The sequence below is a fragment of the Bombus impatiens genome, unplaced genomic scaffold (assembly GCF_000188095.3).
Source record: "Bombus impatiens unplaced genomic scaffold, BIMP_2.2 scf_3721, whole genome shotgun sequence".
Classification (NCBI taxonomy): Eukaryota; Metazoa; Arthropoda; class Insecta; order Hymenoptera; family Apidae; genus Bombus; species Bombus impatiens.
This window is the reverse complement of record NT_180140.1, coordinates 213,542-226,942: the sequence shown is the minus strand read 5'-3', so window position 1 is coordinate 226,942 and position 13,401 is coordinate 213,542. Positions and strand designations below refer to the sequence as shown.

The following is a 13,401-nucleotide window of genomic DNA, read 5'->3' as shown; positions in this document are numbered from 1 at the left end:
CCGCCACTCTGCCGCTTCACATTGACGCTCATATACCGCATTCAGGACTCACGCACTTGAATCATCCGTTCGCAGCACAAACGCCCAACCAGTCAGGTTCGTCCCTGTTCAGCAACAATCTTTTATGGAATTCGTGAACGATTCGTCTTTTTCTGCCATTAAGTTTCGTTTCTTCGTTGTTCCACATGGTCTCGAGTCCCTATAAATATTCGAGGAAACCAAAAACCAATTTGATGAACGCGTTCGAAGGTTTCTGATAATCTCTGAACGAGTCATGAGAGACTTTTACGATGACAAAACTGATTTTTTGTGATATTATTAATTTATCGCTCGAGTTATTCGTGCTACTTGGAATCGTCAGGCCTATACAACGACGTTTCAATATGATTAAAATAACTACCTTTATTCGTGAAATCTAGGTATGGAGCACAACGTGCCAGCGGGCTTTCCATTGCCTGGTGCCATTCCTGGATTCCCTGTTGCTTCCTCCTCGGACGAGGTCACCGTGCAGGTCCTCGAGGCTCTCGACGAGAACACCGTTCGACTCGTTTTCACGGTGCCACAGGTTCTAGTTGGACTTCATGGACGCGTCGAGCTGCGATACACCAATGATAAAACGTACTTTATATCAGTATCAAAATTAATCGAAGATTATCCAGAAATTAGAGAAATAAGAAATATTCCTATAAACGTAGGTTATTCCGAGCTTTATTAAAAAGTTAGTAAGTGATAAAAATACGATATACGAGACTAAAATAGGTTTAAAATCGACATAATCATTTGCTACTGGCATCCGATTTCTGTCGATATAAAATTAGCAATAAAAGCTTTATTATCCTACGAAGCTCATTTCAATTTTACTTCGTCTCGATTGTCTTCGTATCAATCAACTCTTTGTATCAATTCATCACACGACATCGACACATGTTGTGCACACGAAGAAATCTAATGGCATAAAATTAGAGACGATATTATTCCGTATTTTTATCGTAACTTTTTAATAGAGTCTTAAATGATCTATGTTATAACATTCTTTGCTTGACTATACTTATAGAATACACAGACAAAGTTTAGCTGTTAAACCCTGCGATATTCTAAATATATACGTATATATACATCTTATATAATATATATATGTATATATATGTACTTTCCTTTTCTATCGCGCAGAAATTTCGATGTATCTACCTGGAAGTCGCAAGTATTTGCGCCACCAAACGACCTGATCGCAACTCCGCAGCTCGAGTTCGAGCTGGGCGATTTGAAGCCTTCTACCGAGTACAAAGTGAAGATCACGGTGAAGCTGAAGGATTTGGCCAACAGTCCCACCAGCAAAATCTACAGCGTGAGAACGCTGGAGAAACGTACGGAAGCGACAACGCTGCCGCCTCAAATACCGATTGACGCTGAGCTCCATGTCACAGAGACAAATTCCACATGGATCAACGTGATGTGGAGACAATTCACGGAATACGAGTCACAATTTATCGACGGCGTTCAGTTAAGATACAAAGACAACGACGCAAAGGTTTACGCCGGAACACCGTTGATCCACAGGGCGGTGAGAAATTACGTGATCGAGAATCTTCGGCCATCGACCGCCTACGAGATCGGAATCCTCTTCGTTCCATTCCCAGGACAATTGACAGAGCTGGTCAACGAGAAAACAGTGAGTATTTATAAAATAAATCGTTAAATAAATTAACGAAACAAAAGATTGAAGTTAATAATAATTGTCATAATAATTGCTATAAGATTAGTTTCATAAGCGTCAAGCTCACCGCTGTACATTCTCTTTTAATATTATCGCCCTGTAATAATAACATCGTAATATTCCCCTGGAAGATTGAAGTGACTACCTCGATGGAGCCGAATCCATACTCGTTCGACGTGAAAGTGGAGATCAAGACGATCAAGTCGACAGGTGTGGAAGTAACTTGGACCGGTGTACCTTATCCGGAAGACAAGTACGTGAATATTTATCGAGCGATTTATCAAAGTGACAGTGGCAAGGAAGACACAAGCACGTTCAAGATCGCCAAGAGCGACTTGCATCCGAAAACGGTGATCAGCGATCTTAAGCCGGGTACCAGGTATCGTTTGTGGCTCGAAGTTTACCTGACAAACGGAAGAATAAAAAAGAGCAACGTGCAAGATTTCGTCACTAAACCCGGTGTACTTTTGCCGGCCACGGTATCGCAACAAGGTACACGTATAATTAAAAAATTAAATAAAACTGGAAATAACAGTGATTCTAACGTAAAACTGAACGTTCCGATTTTTCAGCGGGGAAACTTGCATCGTTGCCCCTTCACGAGGGCGATTATTACGGGCCTTTGGTAGTGGTAGCTATCGTCGCATCTCTCGCTATCCTATCGACCCTGATCCTCTTAATGATGCTCATGAAAAGGAGAACTAGCAGTAAGGCTGACATATCTTCCCGTAAAAGCACGTCGGCGTACGACAATCCTTCCTACAAGGTAGAATTACAACAAGAGACTATGGGTAATTCACTCTCATTGTTTTAATACGATAATCGTGGACAGTTTTACTGTCATTCGTAACATTCGTCATCCGTGCGTTCTAATGCCAATTGCCGACAAGCAATCAAGCTTTTATAAATTTCCAGACCTGTGAAGACATCGTTACGATATCGAACGGTAGGAACAAAAACACGGACCACGAAATGGCCACCATCAACGGCAACGTCAAAGAAACCATTTAAGGTTCTATAATTTATTATGTTTTATTTATTTATATGTTCGTTCGGTTTTTCCGGCATCGTCGAAGGTGGTTTTCGATTGAAAAAAACGATCGATATAATGGAAGGTGAAGTACGAAGAACGAACATCACCAAGTACCTACGATGATTAAAAATAATATACGTATACTTGTACGTATACTCGTGTACGTATTTTGAAGTTCTGATAAAAGGAAAGTTACAACTCCTTCATCGCACCGATCATTTAATATGATTCGATCAGTAGAATTGCGCACGTTGTATTAAAATTTGTACATAGCGGGGTCAAGTATCATTTTGATATGATAAGATAGCGATTTAAGAAAAAGTGAAAATATCGTTTAGATAGTTACGAAAACAAAGTCGATTTGTTTTGTAATATTTTCCTATATATACATTACCGATTGAAAAATATGCTTTCTACTTATTTAATATAAACACTTAAGTCGTAATTTCGTTGGGTTCCAACGATCAAACCGCGTCTTGTACAGTCTACATTTATATTGTTAGAGATCTATATAATAAATAAGGTGTACTATGTCGTATAGAAATGTTAAAACGTTAAATGAATAAAACTGTTTGTAAACTATGGAGAAAACTATTTATTTGTATATCGTTTCATATATATGTATAATGTCTTAAATCTTAAGAAAAAATTCAATCTCATTGTATAGGAACAATTTTTATTTTTATTGATAATGCAAAGGATGTCAAAAATATTACAATATATGACAAAACTATTGCTGATAATTAAAACTGAATTAAGAAAGCAATAGTATAAGGGAACTTAGAAATACTTCTTCAATTCTGATTCCATTTCAAGAGGACTGGTAGTTGGTGCATGTCTGGCAACAACTTGTCCTTCTTTGTTAATGATGAATTTAGTGAAGTTCCATTTGATGCTATCAGTTATAAATCCACCTGCCTGTGTCTTCAACCATTTCCATAACGGATGCGCATTATCTCCATTAACATCGATTTTTTGAAACAGATCAAAAGTAACGTTATATTTTTTGACGAAATTTAAGATTTCTGTGGAATTGCCTGGTTCTTGGCCACCAAATTGATTCGATGGGAATGCTAGAATCCTTAAACCTTCCACCTTACTGTACTTTTCATACAATTGTACTAGTTCTTTATAATGTGTATCTGTAAATCCACAGTTGCTGGCAACATTAACAATTATACAAACATGCCCATGATATTTATTCAGCATAACTTCCTTTCCATGTATATCTGTAGCATGAAAGTCATAAATGGAAGTAGCTGATTCCCAATCTTTGTCTTGATTAAAAGAAGCTGAAGTTGTAGCACTACATTGTTCTTCTTTATTGTCTTCGCAATTCTGTGCTATCACTCCGTAAAAGCATAGAACTGTTAAAAATACCAATTCTACAAAAAAAGAAAGAAACTTGATTAGTAAGTTATCTAAAGAATCTAAAAAATTATTATAAAAAATAGCAGTGATTATTATCTGTAAAAATTATTATAAAAAACAGCACTGTTCAGTTAACGTTTCTTAATATATTTTTTAATAAATATCTACCATTTCTTAAAATTAAAACTGATTTCAAACTACCTTAAAAAGCCAAAACAAAAGGAAATAAACAAATTCACGCGACTCTGTGTCTTCTACGCTACATAACACCTAATCAAATATCTCGAAATGTTCACTAAGTATCATTAAATTAGCATTAAAAGGTTAATCTTCAACGTTATTTCTAATCAAAATATTCAAGATGATATTAAAACAATACTACTTACTCTGCATTTTTAATCAAATGTTGTTATCCCGTATCCAGACTTGAATAAAAAAGAAACTTTCTTATTAATCTTTATCATATTATCGTATTAAATATTATCCTAAAAATATTTAAAACACAATTGAAAATATTAATATATTTTACCTTATCACTATTGTTCGATGGAAGTGTCCGTGCTCTTCAACGCTTTGAACACAAATGCGCCGATCTTTCCTTTGTCTAAAGTCTAGAATTCTTAAGAAACTCGAACTTGAAACACACGAACACACTGACGTCTGTCCAGTTCTGTTCTTGAATACATACATACTATACAGCATCGTGGATTCTGGAATGCTAATAGAATAAAACAACGAAATTTTATTCTGCATTCATTATCCATCTCAGAACATATTATGCAACTATAATATTTAGTTCAACATAGACGATTTCCATGAACAATCAATGACAGTAGTAATATTGCACCTATAATTGTTTCATATTATATATTGCTTTTTTACGAATTAACGGCAAAATATTACAATTACACAATTATTTTAAATCTCTAATTCTACTAAAACAATCATAAACAAAAATAGAAATTATGATTAAGACTTAATGATTTTTCTTTTTCTCTATTATGAGTTAGACGGGCACATGTATAAATATATATATATATACATATAATAAAAAACTGCGTCATTTAATATCAAAAGGTTTTGTTGATTTATTTTGTTCCATGCTCACGAATACTACTTTACGTGCACGTGATAAACTCGTTGTTGTGTATACGATAACATAACCTTAAAGATACAACAGAATCGTAACCTATAAACTACGATCACATAAACGTTTAAATGATCGTGCTGTACACTATACTTTGTCATTTGTCATCGACTATAAAATAAAATTAAATTTATCGTTGTTATAATACATAACGTAAGAAGATGGGGCAATAACATTGTTCAAGACATTCTAAACAAACATAAATTTACTTGGAAAAACTTACAGATTATACATATCTTAGTATTTGGACAGTACTAAATTGTTTTATTGAACATCGTTACTTATATAAAAAATGGTAAGTGTAGTAAACGTTATTACATATTACAAGAAATTAATTATATTCTTTTAATATACTTAATTAATGTTATTTCTTTCAGGCGCGAAACGCGGAAAAGGCTATGTAAGTATCATAAAAAGAAGACATTTGCTTGAATATAATTTATAAATTCTTCTGTTTTTTATATTTATTTAAACATTTGTTCTTTAACAGGACCACTCTTGCTCGGTGGAGAGCTGCACAAAGCAACGAAGGAGCCAGAAAGGAACAGGAAAGAAGACCATATTTAGCTTCTGAATGTAGAGACTTGCGAAAAGCAGAAAAGTGGAGAATGCAAATAATTAGAGAAATTGCGAAAAAGGTTGCACAGATTCAAAATGCTGGTCTAGGGGAATTTCGAATTCGAGATTTAAATGATGAGATTAACAAATTGTTGAGAGAAAAACGACACTGGGAGGCTCAGATAAAAGAGTTAGGTGGGCCTGATTATTCCAGAGTGGGACCACGTATGCTAGACCACGAAGGTCGTGAGGTATAACGTGTTTTTAATCTTGCTACATTGCTCTATTTTTAATAATAATAAATAGTAAGTAATAGAAAAAGGTAACAGGCAATTATTACGACATTTAGGTTCCTGGAAACCGTGGTTACAAATATTTTGGAGCAGCGAAAGAACTACCAGGTGTTAGAGAATTATTTGAACAAGAACCACCGCCTCCACCTCGTAAAACGCGCGCTGAGTTAATGAAGGACATCGATGCTGATTATTATGGTTACAGAGACGACGATGATGGAATTTTGTCGCCTTTGGAACAGAAAGCTGAACAGGAAGCAAGGGAAAAAGCAATGCAGGAATGGCTAACACAAAACGAGAAACAGCCAGAAATAGAAGAAGAAATCGAAACAACTGCACAAAAAGCAATACCATCGCAACAAGATATTCAGGAAGCGTTACTTGCAAGAAAAAAACAAGAACTATTAGAGAAATATGTACTTTGACAAATTTTATTTCTTTTTCTTTATGTATTCAGTAACAACTATTTGTAAGTTTATTCGTTTAATTGTATTAGAGTACACTTTTATAAAACGCGACAGATATAATATAATTATTATTAATTTAATAACATTGATTAAGGTAATTATTTTGTGCAGTAGACGTTCAAACTTCAATTAATTCTTATCGAGAAAGAGTGCTGTAGATAAAATATAGATAAAAATCCAACGTTAGTCTGTTTATAATCCTCGCGATCTTTAAAGACTTTTCTTTTTGTTTTATATATATATACCCTTTTTTATCGACTTTGTAAGCACTGGACACTCGAGAAAGCGACACAATAGAATAGAACATCAGAGAACAAGACAATATGAATTATCGAAATGTGAGAATTTGTTCACCTCATACATTCATAATTGCCAAACATTGTTGGACAAATAAAATTCAATAACTTCGTACACTCTGTTTGTCTAATCAATGCCTTAAATGTCTTTGGCCAAGCATTCTTTGTTTCATCGCCATTGAATCATCCCGCGAAAAGCTAGTCATTTGCTTTAAAATAGTTCGATGCAATTACAACTATATTGTAACAAATTGAGAACAATTAAAGGCATAGAAATTACCCTGAAAAACTTCTACTCGTTAATTAAGTGTACATATCGATCATAAATATTTCAAAAACATTCTGTTCTTGTTCGCATCGGGTTCGACCCATCCGCGATGAGAGACCGAGGACTCTCTTTCTACATCATTTTCACGCAAATCTCTGATCCTCGTAGTTAATATCGTGTTGCTTATAAACAGACTGTACAATATACAATTATGTTACCAAGACTCAGAAGTGAAGAAAGTATCCTAAGAACGTTAGCTAAAATCCCGGTACGCTTAAAACTTTTCTCAAAGTAGAGAATAATTCTATCGCTTGCTTTCACGCTACGCATCTTCCTCGCTGTTGCTTTCTCTTCTCGCTTCCTGAAAACGCTAGAAATTGGATGAGATGCACTAACAAACGCACATAACTACGATATTATCGATTATCGATGATTATGCTAAATCCGAAAGCGCTAAAAGTACTTCTTTAAAACTGCGTTTGAGAAGAGCATTGTAAAAAGAACGTCTGTACATTTGATACGAGAAAATTCATGCACATACGTAGTAAACAAACGAAAAAGAAACTTCTGAGTCCTTGCAATCGCGTTATACATTGTCTAAATACGTAAAACGGGAGAATAGTTCGAGCATGGATTAATCATCGTTAATCACCTAAACGCTAAGCTTGAAAAAGTCAAGCGTTAAACGATTCACAGCATCTGGTAATTTTTTTATCCATTAATCAGTCGCCTGCTTCGTCCGGTATCCAATTCCCTCTAATATAAACGCGTGGAAAAAACATTTCTACATAACCTATCGTACTCACACGATAATGTATACTACTAGTTTAATAGTAATATCAACTCTACGATCACATCTGCGTTTACGAGGTGCGCTTTGCGAGTTTATTGTGCGTCGTTTAATTGTGAATCTGTCCTCGTATACGTTCCCCTTTATATCCCATCGATTAACTATAACCCCTCGACGCTACTAATTGATTAACCGATATCCTGTATACACGAAACGTTCGTAAAGTTAGGATACGTAAATATACGTAAGTATATATATAATAAATAAAAGCACGTTGTTACACGTATCAAGAATACGACAAGGAATTATGAAACTTCGCAACGTGCTTTACTGATAATATCAAATATGTATTACTAAATTAAGGATATACGTATATATATATGTATAAATAATAGTACGCAGAAAAGAGAAACGAACAAACGAAGCCAGAGTATGTAGGAAATTAGAAAAATTGTGTACAGCCTTGACTTTCTCTCGAAACATTATTCGTTGCCCCAGTACTCCACGCAGTAAGGGGTTAATTCGTTTCGCGCGTCAATCCATTCTCGAACCATGTGATCGAAACAACAAGATTCGTGGCATCGATTCGAACGAACAAGCACTGCAAATCGAATATTCCGCTGAAAGTGTCGCGGAGCGAGAGAGGAAAAATTACGTTTGCTTAGTTAGCTCGTCCAAAGGAGAACGGCTAGAGGATCGCGGTTCATAATGGGCTCTCGACTTGGCTAGGTATCCCACGACGATTCTCCGTCGACGGACACGCGGCCTAAAAAGGGTGAAAGGCACAAAGTAAAAAATAAACGATTAAAGTTGGCTCAGGCACATATCGAATCGAAGTCGTTTTCGCGGTCCATCTGCTAATGTATTATACGTTCGACTTTTGGGACCGACAAAATGCGTGTTTGCATATTTGTAACGTGTACGTATGTGTGCACGTGTAATTGAAATATGTTTTACGTATATGTAAGTAGGTAAACGTGTATATACATATACGTGTACGTGTGCGTATGGATCATGTATGTGTTATGCGTTTACGTTCTTTCTTTGTTTGCATATGTAATATACATACGTAATATGTATGTTGAAAACACCCTCAACTCCGTCCGGCGTATCAAAAAGGAATGTACTTGGTACATCGATAGAGTTTTGAACTCAGAGTTACCACGTGCTAAAATTATGATAGCTCTGATTCGCAGGATCAACAGATCGACATATTGACTTCTGTGTTCTGTTCGGGCAGTACAGGCTTTATCTCCAATAAAGAACAGCCGCGTTCGTCTTGAAAAATTCACTTGCTCTTCTACACGATCAGTCGTATATAACGGTACGCAATCGAGGACCGTAATCTGCACCGTGTTCTATCTGTCAAACCATATCGTTATCGTTAACAACATCGTAAAATGTATTTCCGTTGCAGGAACTCTTTCGTGATCGGATGTTTCAAGGACGCAGCAACGAGTGCCAGCGTTGAACTTGCGCCGGTTGTCTTGCTGCGCGCATATCGTTCCAATGTTGAAGCTCCTCCGTACCGGAACTGTTTAATCCCAAACTCAGCCAACCGATCATTTCTCTTCCCTTTCTTCCCATTCCGCCTCTTCGTCGATTATAAACCGATAGAAAGAGAGTTACATCTCCAAGTTGAAACAGAGCAACCTAAACAGCCATTACGAGTATAACATTTAGTCAGATTCGTTTCAAAAGGAGGAGAGAATATCTGTTTGAATAATTTTCCATCGAATTGAATTATTTGATTAGCTGTAAGCTTACTTGGAATATAAATGTTTCCTTGTACAGGGGATTCGGCTGAGCCCGTTTCAGACCAGTTTTCGATCGTTCCATTTCGTGACCGTTGCTATCCATGAGAGCGAGCTTAACATACGTGTCGGGTGGTTTCGTGTCGTTCCCGCCGCCACCCCGAAAATGAGATCCTTTAATTATTTCTACCGATAAACGTCCAGTCGTCCCGTTATACGCCAAGCCTATTAAAATTTCTGCCACGCTTCCGCCCTTCATACTACTGCCGTAAGGAGGTACAGTATGCGACGCGTAAGTTGGCACACGTGCAGTAGGTGATGCGTATGATTGAACTGATTGCTGTGATCCCGTGGAATCGCTACGAGTCAAACTACTAGTTGTTCCCCAATCTTGTACCTGCGAAAATCACGTTCATTCTACCGTTATTTTCTTCGACATTGAGGATCGGAAAAAAATACAACAACTTATTGCATATAGATGTTTTACCGAAGAAAAAGGTGGAGGTTGTAGCGTTAACCAAAGCGTAGTTTCAAGCTGAAGATTGATCTGATCGAAGGAGACTCTAGCCTCGCCTAGTAATCTCTCTCGTCGCATTCTTCCGCCCCATAGATACACTCTTAGGCGTACGCCCATGGCGTTTACGTCCTCTGGATTAACACGTGGAAGCAGAAAACTCTCCATGTACTGTGGAGACGTACCCTGGCGTACTCGAGTTTTACGGCGCTGCTTCTTCGATGGTAACAGCACGAGCCGCACTTGACTACCGCCTATACCTTCGGGATAATTTCGTCCTTGCAGCACATGAACCTACAAAATAAGGAAACTCGTTGGTTTCGATTGAATCGTAAACGAATTTTCCAATGAAATTTATACGAACCGTCATCTCACGCATCGGTGCATCATATAGGAAAGCGACTTCCAAGCTACCCACTTCTTCGGTGATGGTACCCATCGTTGTAATAACGTCGTTGGTAGTCGAACCATTTTGCTCGACCTCTACCTCTTGTTCTCTGTTATCGAGAATAATACCAGAGGCCCCGACTTCTACCACACACTGTGTATCAAACGAAATCATTCGATTCGTTTAAAAAAAGTTCATTTTAAAAGCATACCGAATTAGATGACTCCAAGTATCGTGCTAATGCAAAGAATAGGTCATCAACAACGATATTATGCGGTTAGAACGTTGCGTGATAAAATACGCACGGATATCCGGCCACCGGTTAATTATATACGCGACAATCGTGTAGATTGGGAACGCGATATTCGATCGCGCAACATGACAACGCCGTTTTAACTATAAACGTTTTATTCTCATTCACCTGTTGTTGATCGCTGGGCGAGTGTTCTTCCGTGCAGCTGCTGGAGGTAGTGCCGGCATCTGAAACGGCGATACACGGTCGATCAGGAACGAACGCAAACTTAATGAAAGAGAACATAAAGAAAAAAAATGGATAAAGGAAAAACTAACCCAGAATGGTCGGTCCATCCTCCGCTTGGATAGTCAAAGTATCCGGCGGTGGATGAGTATGCGAATTCAGTCGACGAAGGACGTCCTCTTCCGAATCGGAACTAGTCTCTGGATCCGAATAGGAAAATGCCTTCCCTGCCGAGTTTCAACATTAAACCCAACTTTCGGTTAGGTTCGTTTAATTTCAGGTACAAAGTAGCTGATAACGATCTTTGAAAGGACTGGAAGCGGGGATCACATATAGAAAAATCGCGCCTGCTTCTGGATCGGTATTATGTGTGTACTTTTCCAGCAATTTCAAAGTAAGCAGTAGAAAGCACAGGATCAGATCGTTCGTCGACAACCTACCTATGTTTTTCGTAATCTGTGAGGTGGAGCCGTTGTTAGGCTCGCAGAGGGGCACGCAAACGCCACCGAAAAGAGTGGTCGTGGATGGTGGAGTGAAGCACCATTTGCGTGACAAGTACAAGAACAGAGCCAACAGGAGGACCACGAAGCCAGCTACGGCACCCAGAAATGCTGTCGCTTCCACAGGTACTGTAATGTCAATCGATCGTGAGAATGACTGGTTGGAACAAACTACTGGTCGTGTATATTATTTATCGTCATACGAATGATCGATCATAAATGAAAACGAGCTAATAGAGGGAAGGGAAACGAGATGGGAAAAAAAAAAAAAAAAAAAAAAAAAAGGAAGAACGCGATGGAACGGACCGGACGGAAGGTTCCGTGCAAAAAGCATGATCAAAAAGGGTACAGGCAAAGCATAAGTTATTTATTGACCACGGAGAAAAGGCGTTCACCCATACACCGATTAAATCTTTCTCTTGAACGGCGGTCGTACGTGTCATTGATGTATCGAACGCGTTAAAACAGCAGCGACACATTACGTCGTAATGACCTGGAATAATTAACCATCGCTCGTCTTATCGCGGAAACCACTGCGCGATATTACACACCGAGTACGGTTAATGAATCGCGGTACAAAGATCTATCGAAATCCTTTGCATCCGTCTTCTTTCGTCGAAGATATCGTTGAAATATCGTCGTAAACGGAGACAAATGCTAACTAAAATTGTTAATTTCCGTCAACTATCAACGATAACTTGGATATAACAATATTACCACACATTCAACTATAAAGAATCGACAGAATTGTTACTCGTTGTAATTCAGTAAAAGATCGAGAGCGAAAAGAAAACTGTAGGAGAGGGAACGTTATTCAAAACGAATGTATTTCGAAATAATTTTAATTTGCGCAATGCGGAAACCGTGGCATGCATTTACGTTCTAATCATTCTCGATTAATCAAAAAGAACGACGTATGTAGAACATTTTATGTAAGAACCTGGTAATGTGTCAAGGGATTACTGTCACGTCACACGAATTAGTTTTATTGGAAATTGTTGAATGATTCGAGAAACTATTAGAAGCATCGTGATGTATTTAGATGGCGAAAAAACGTAGAAATGGGTGCGTGCTCTATTCAGGTTTTAATAACTCTATCACGATCGAACGTTGTTCGTTAACGAATCGATTCACGATCACCGATATTTTGAGGTCAATGTTTCCGTATCGAAGTGTACCAGGTCACATCTGAACAGTTGAATTCGTTAAAAGAGTTATAGACAAAGTAGAAGATAGTGGACTTACCCGCCAGAAAATGGTCTGATCCTGCCAGAATCATGCTCGCCCTTGTGTCACATTAAAACCTTCTTACGTGGTTCTGTCGACAGGCCGCGACAAATCTTCCGCGAATAATAAATTCATTATCCACTCGATGTGGAATTGTCCAATACTCGTGGTTGTTCACGATCACCGAGAAGCGTGGTTACAAGACAGTCGAATAATAATACGTGGGCGGGGATGTACACAGCACTCTGTTGCTCGTCGAGTCGTGCGCCTGCAATACTGTGACCAGCTATACGCATGCGCTTCATGGGCACGCATTCTTACGGTGAAAATTTCTTTCAACAGAGATTCTCATTTTAACACAATTTGCACTTCTTTGACATGAAGTTCGCAATTCAATTTTTGTACGCAGTACAATCTTTCATTCTGAGAATATACTTATTGATTATTTTATTATACGATAATTATACAACTACCTTCTGCTTAATTAACAAAAGATAGTATATTTTCCGATGATATATATATATATACACATACCATTAGATGAAATGGACTGAGATTCTAAATTTTATCTTTTTCTTTTGTCAGATTTTATTCCTTTGCATT

The 13,401-nt window shown here is 37.6% G+C and overlaps 4 protein-coding genes and 1 long non-coding RNA gene across 6 annotated transcripts in view; 2 read left to right on the top strand and 3 right to left on the bottom strand.

Moving 5' to 3' along the window:
• Nucleotides 1-2,793, top strand: part of LOC100743721 (putative epidermal cell surface receptor) — a 22,504-nt gene extending 19,711 nt beyond the window's left edge. The window contains exons 9-14 of the mRNA XM_012393602.3: nt 1-96; nt 420-618; nt 1,171-1,669; nt 1,846-2,206; nt 2,287-2,480; nt 2,630-2,793. The exon at nt 1-96 is cut by the window's left edge and continues 11 nt beyond it. Coding sequence (XP_012249025.1) covers nt 1-96; nt 420-618; nt 1,171-1,669; nt 1,846-2,206; nt 2,287-2,480; nt 2,630-2,725 — 1,445 coding nt within the window. The 3' untranslated portion in view covers nt 2,726-2,793. The remainder of the gene's footprint in view (nt 97-419; nt 619-1,170; nt 1,670-1,845; nt 2,207-2,286; nt 2,481-2,629) is intronic.
• Nucleotides 157-542, bottom strand: LOC117152506. Its single transcript, XR_004462894.1, has 2 exons — nt 401-542; nt 157-199 (listed from the first exon to the last, which is right to left on the bottom strand). It is a non-coding gene; the product is annotated as an uncharacterized LOC117152506 (long non-coding RNA).
• Nucleotides 2,794-3,401: 608 nt separating the features above from the next.
• On the bottom strand, nt 3,402-4,824 carry LOC100743362 (probable phospholipid hydroperoxide glutathione peroxidase). Its single transcript, XM_003494743.4, has 3 exons — nt 4,648-4,824; nt 4,505-4,543; nt 3,402-4,132 (listed from the first exon to the last, which is right to left on the bottom strand). The coding sequence occupies exons 2-3, from the start codon at nt 4,509-4,511 to the stop codon at nt 3,528-3,530; spliced, it is 612 nt and encodes a 203-aa protein (XP_003494791.1). The 5' UTR covers nt 4,512-4,543; nt 4,648-4,824; the 3' UTR covers nt 3,402-3,527.
• Nucleotides 4,825-5,156: 332 nt separating this feature from the next.
• On the top strand, nt 5,157-6,994 carry LOC100742999 (pre-mRNA-splicing factor ISY1 homolog). The gene is made up of 4 exons (XM_003494740.4): nt 5,157-5,560; nt 5,643-5,665; nt 5,756-6,074; nt 6,173-6,994. The coding sequence occupies exons 1-4, from the start codon at nt 5,558-5,560 to the stop codon at nt 6,539-6,541; spliced, it is 714 nt and encodes a 237-aa protein (XP_003494788.1). The 5' UTR covers nt 5,157-5,557; the 3' UTR covers nt 6,542-6,994.
• Nucleotides 6,995-7,491: 497 nt separating this feature from the next.
• On the bottom strand, nt 7,492-13,081 carry LOC100742882 (synaptotagmin-14). 2 transcript variants are annotated; one of them, XR_004462893.1, is made up of 9 exons: nt 12,817-13,081; nt 11,512-11,700; nt 11,164-11,298; nt 11,015-11,073; nt 10,570-10,746; nt 10,179-10,499; nt 9,705-10,088; nt 9,007-9,590; nt 7,492-8,703 (listed from the first exon to the last, which is right to left on the bottom strand). XR_004462893.1 is itself a non-coding variant. In XM_012393600.3 (8 exons), the coding sequence occupies exons 1-8, from the start codon at nt 12,848-12,850 to the stop codon at nt 9,378-9,380; spliced, it is 1,512 nt and encodes a 503-aa protein (XP_012249023.1). In that variant the 5' UTR covers nt 12,851-13,081; the 3' UTR covers nt 7,492-9,377. The 2 variants fall into 2 exon arrangements, 1 of the variants encoding a protein (XP_012249023.1); XM_012393600.3 differs by having other exon boundaries at nt 7,492-9,590.
• Between the last annotated feature and the right edge of the window lie 320 nt (nt 13,082-13,401).

Excerpts from the sequence above, each read along its gene's own strand:
- LOC100742999 (XM_003494740.4), top strand. Across the intron at positions 5,666-5,755 it reads CGAAACGCGGAAAAGGCTAT|GACCACTCTTGCTCGGTGGA; the intron begins GTAAGTATCATA and ends GTTCTTTAACAG. Across the intron at positions 6,075-6,172 it reads TAGACCACGAAGGTCGTGAG|GTTCCTGGAAACCGTGGTTA; the intron begins GTATAACGTGTT and ends TACGACATTTAG.
- LOC100742882 (XM_012393600.3), bottom strand. The coding sequence starts at position 12,850 with ATGATTCTGGCAGGATCAGACCATTTTCTGGCGG. Across the intron at positions 11,299-11,511 it reads ACAGATTACGAAAAACATAG|GGAAGGCATTTTCCTATTCG; the intron begins GTAGGTTGTCGA and ends GAAACTCGGCAG. Across the intron at positions 10,089-10,178 it reads AACCTCCACCTTTTTCTTCG|GTACAAGATTGGGGAACAAC; the intron begins GTAAAACATCTA and ends TGATTTTCGCAG.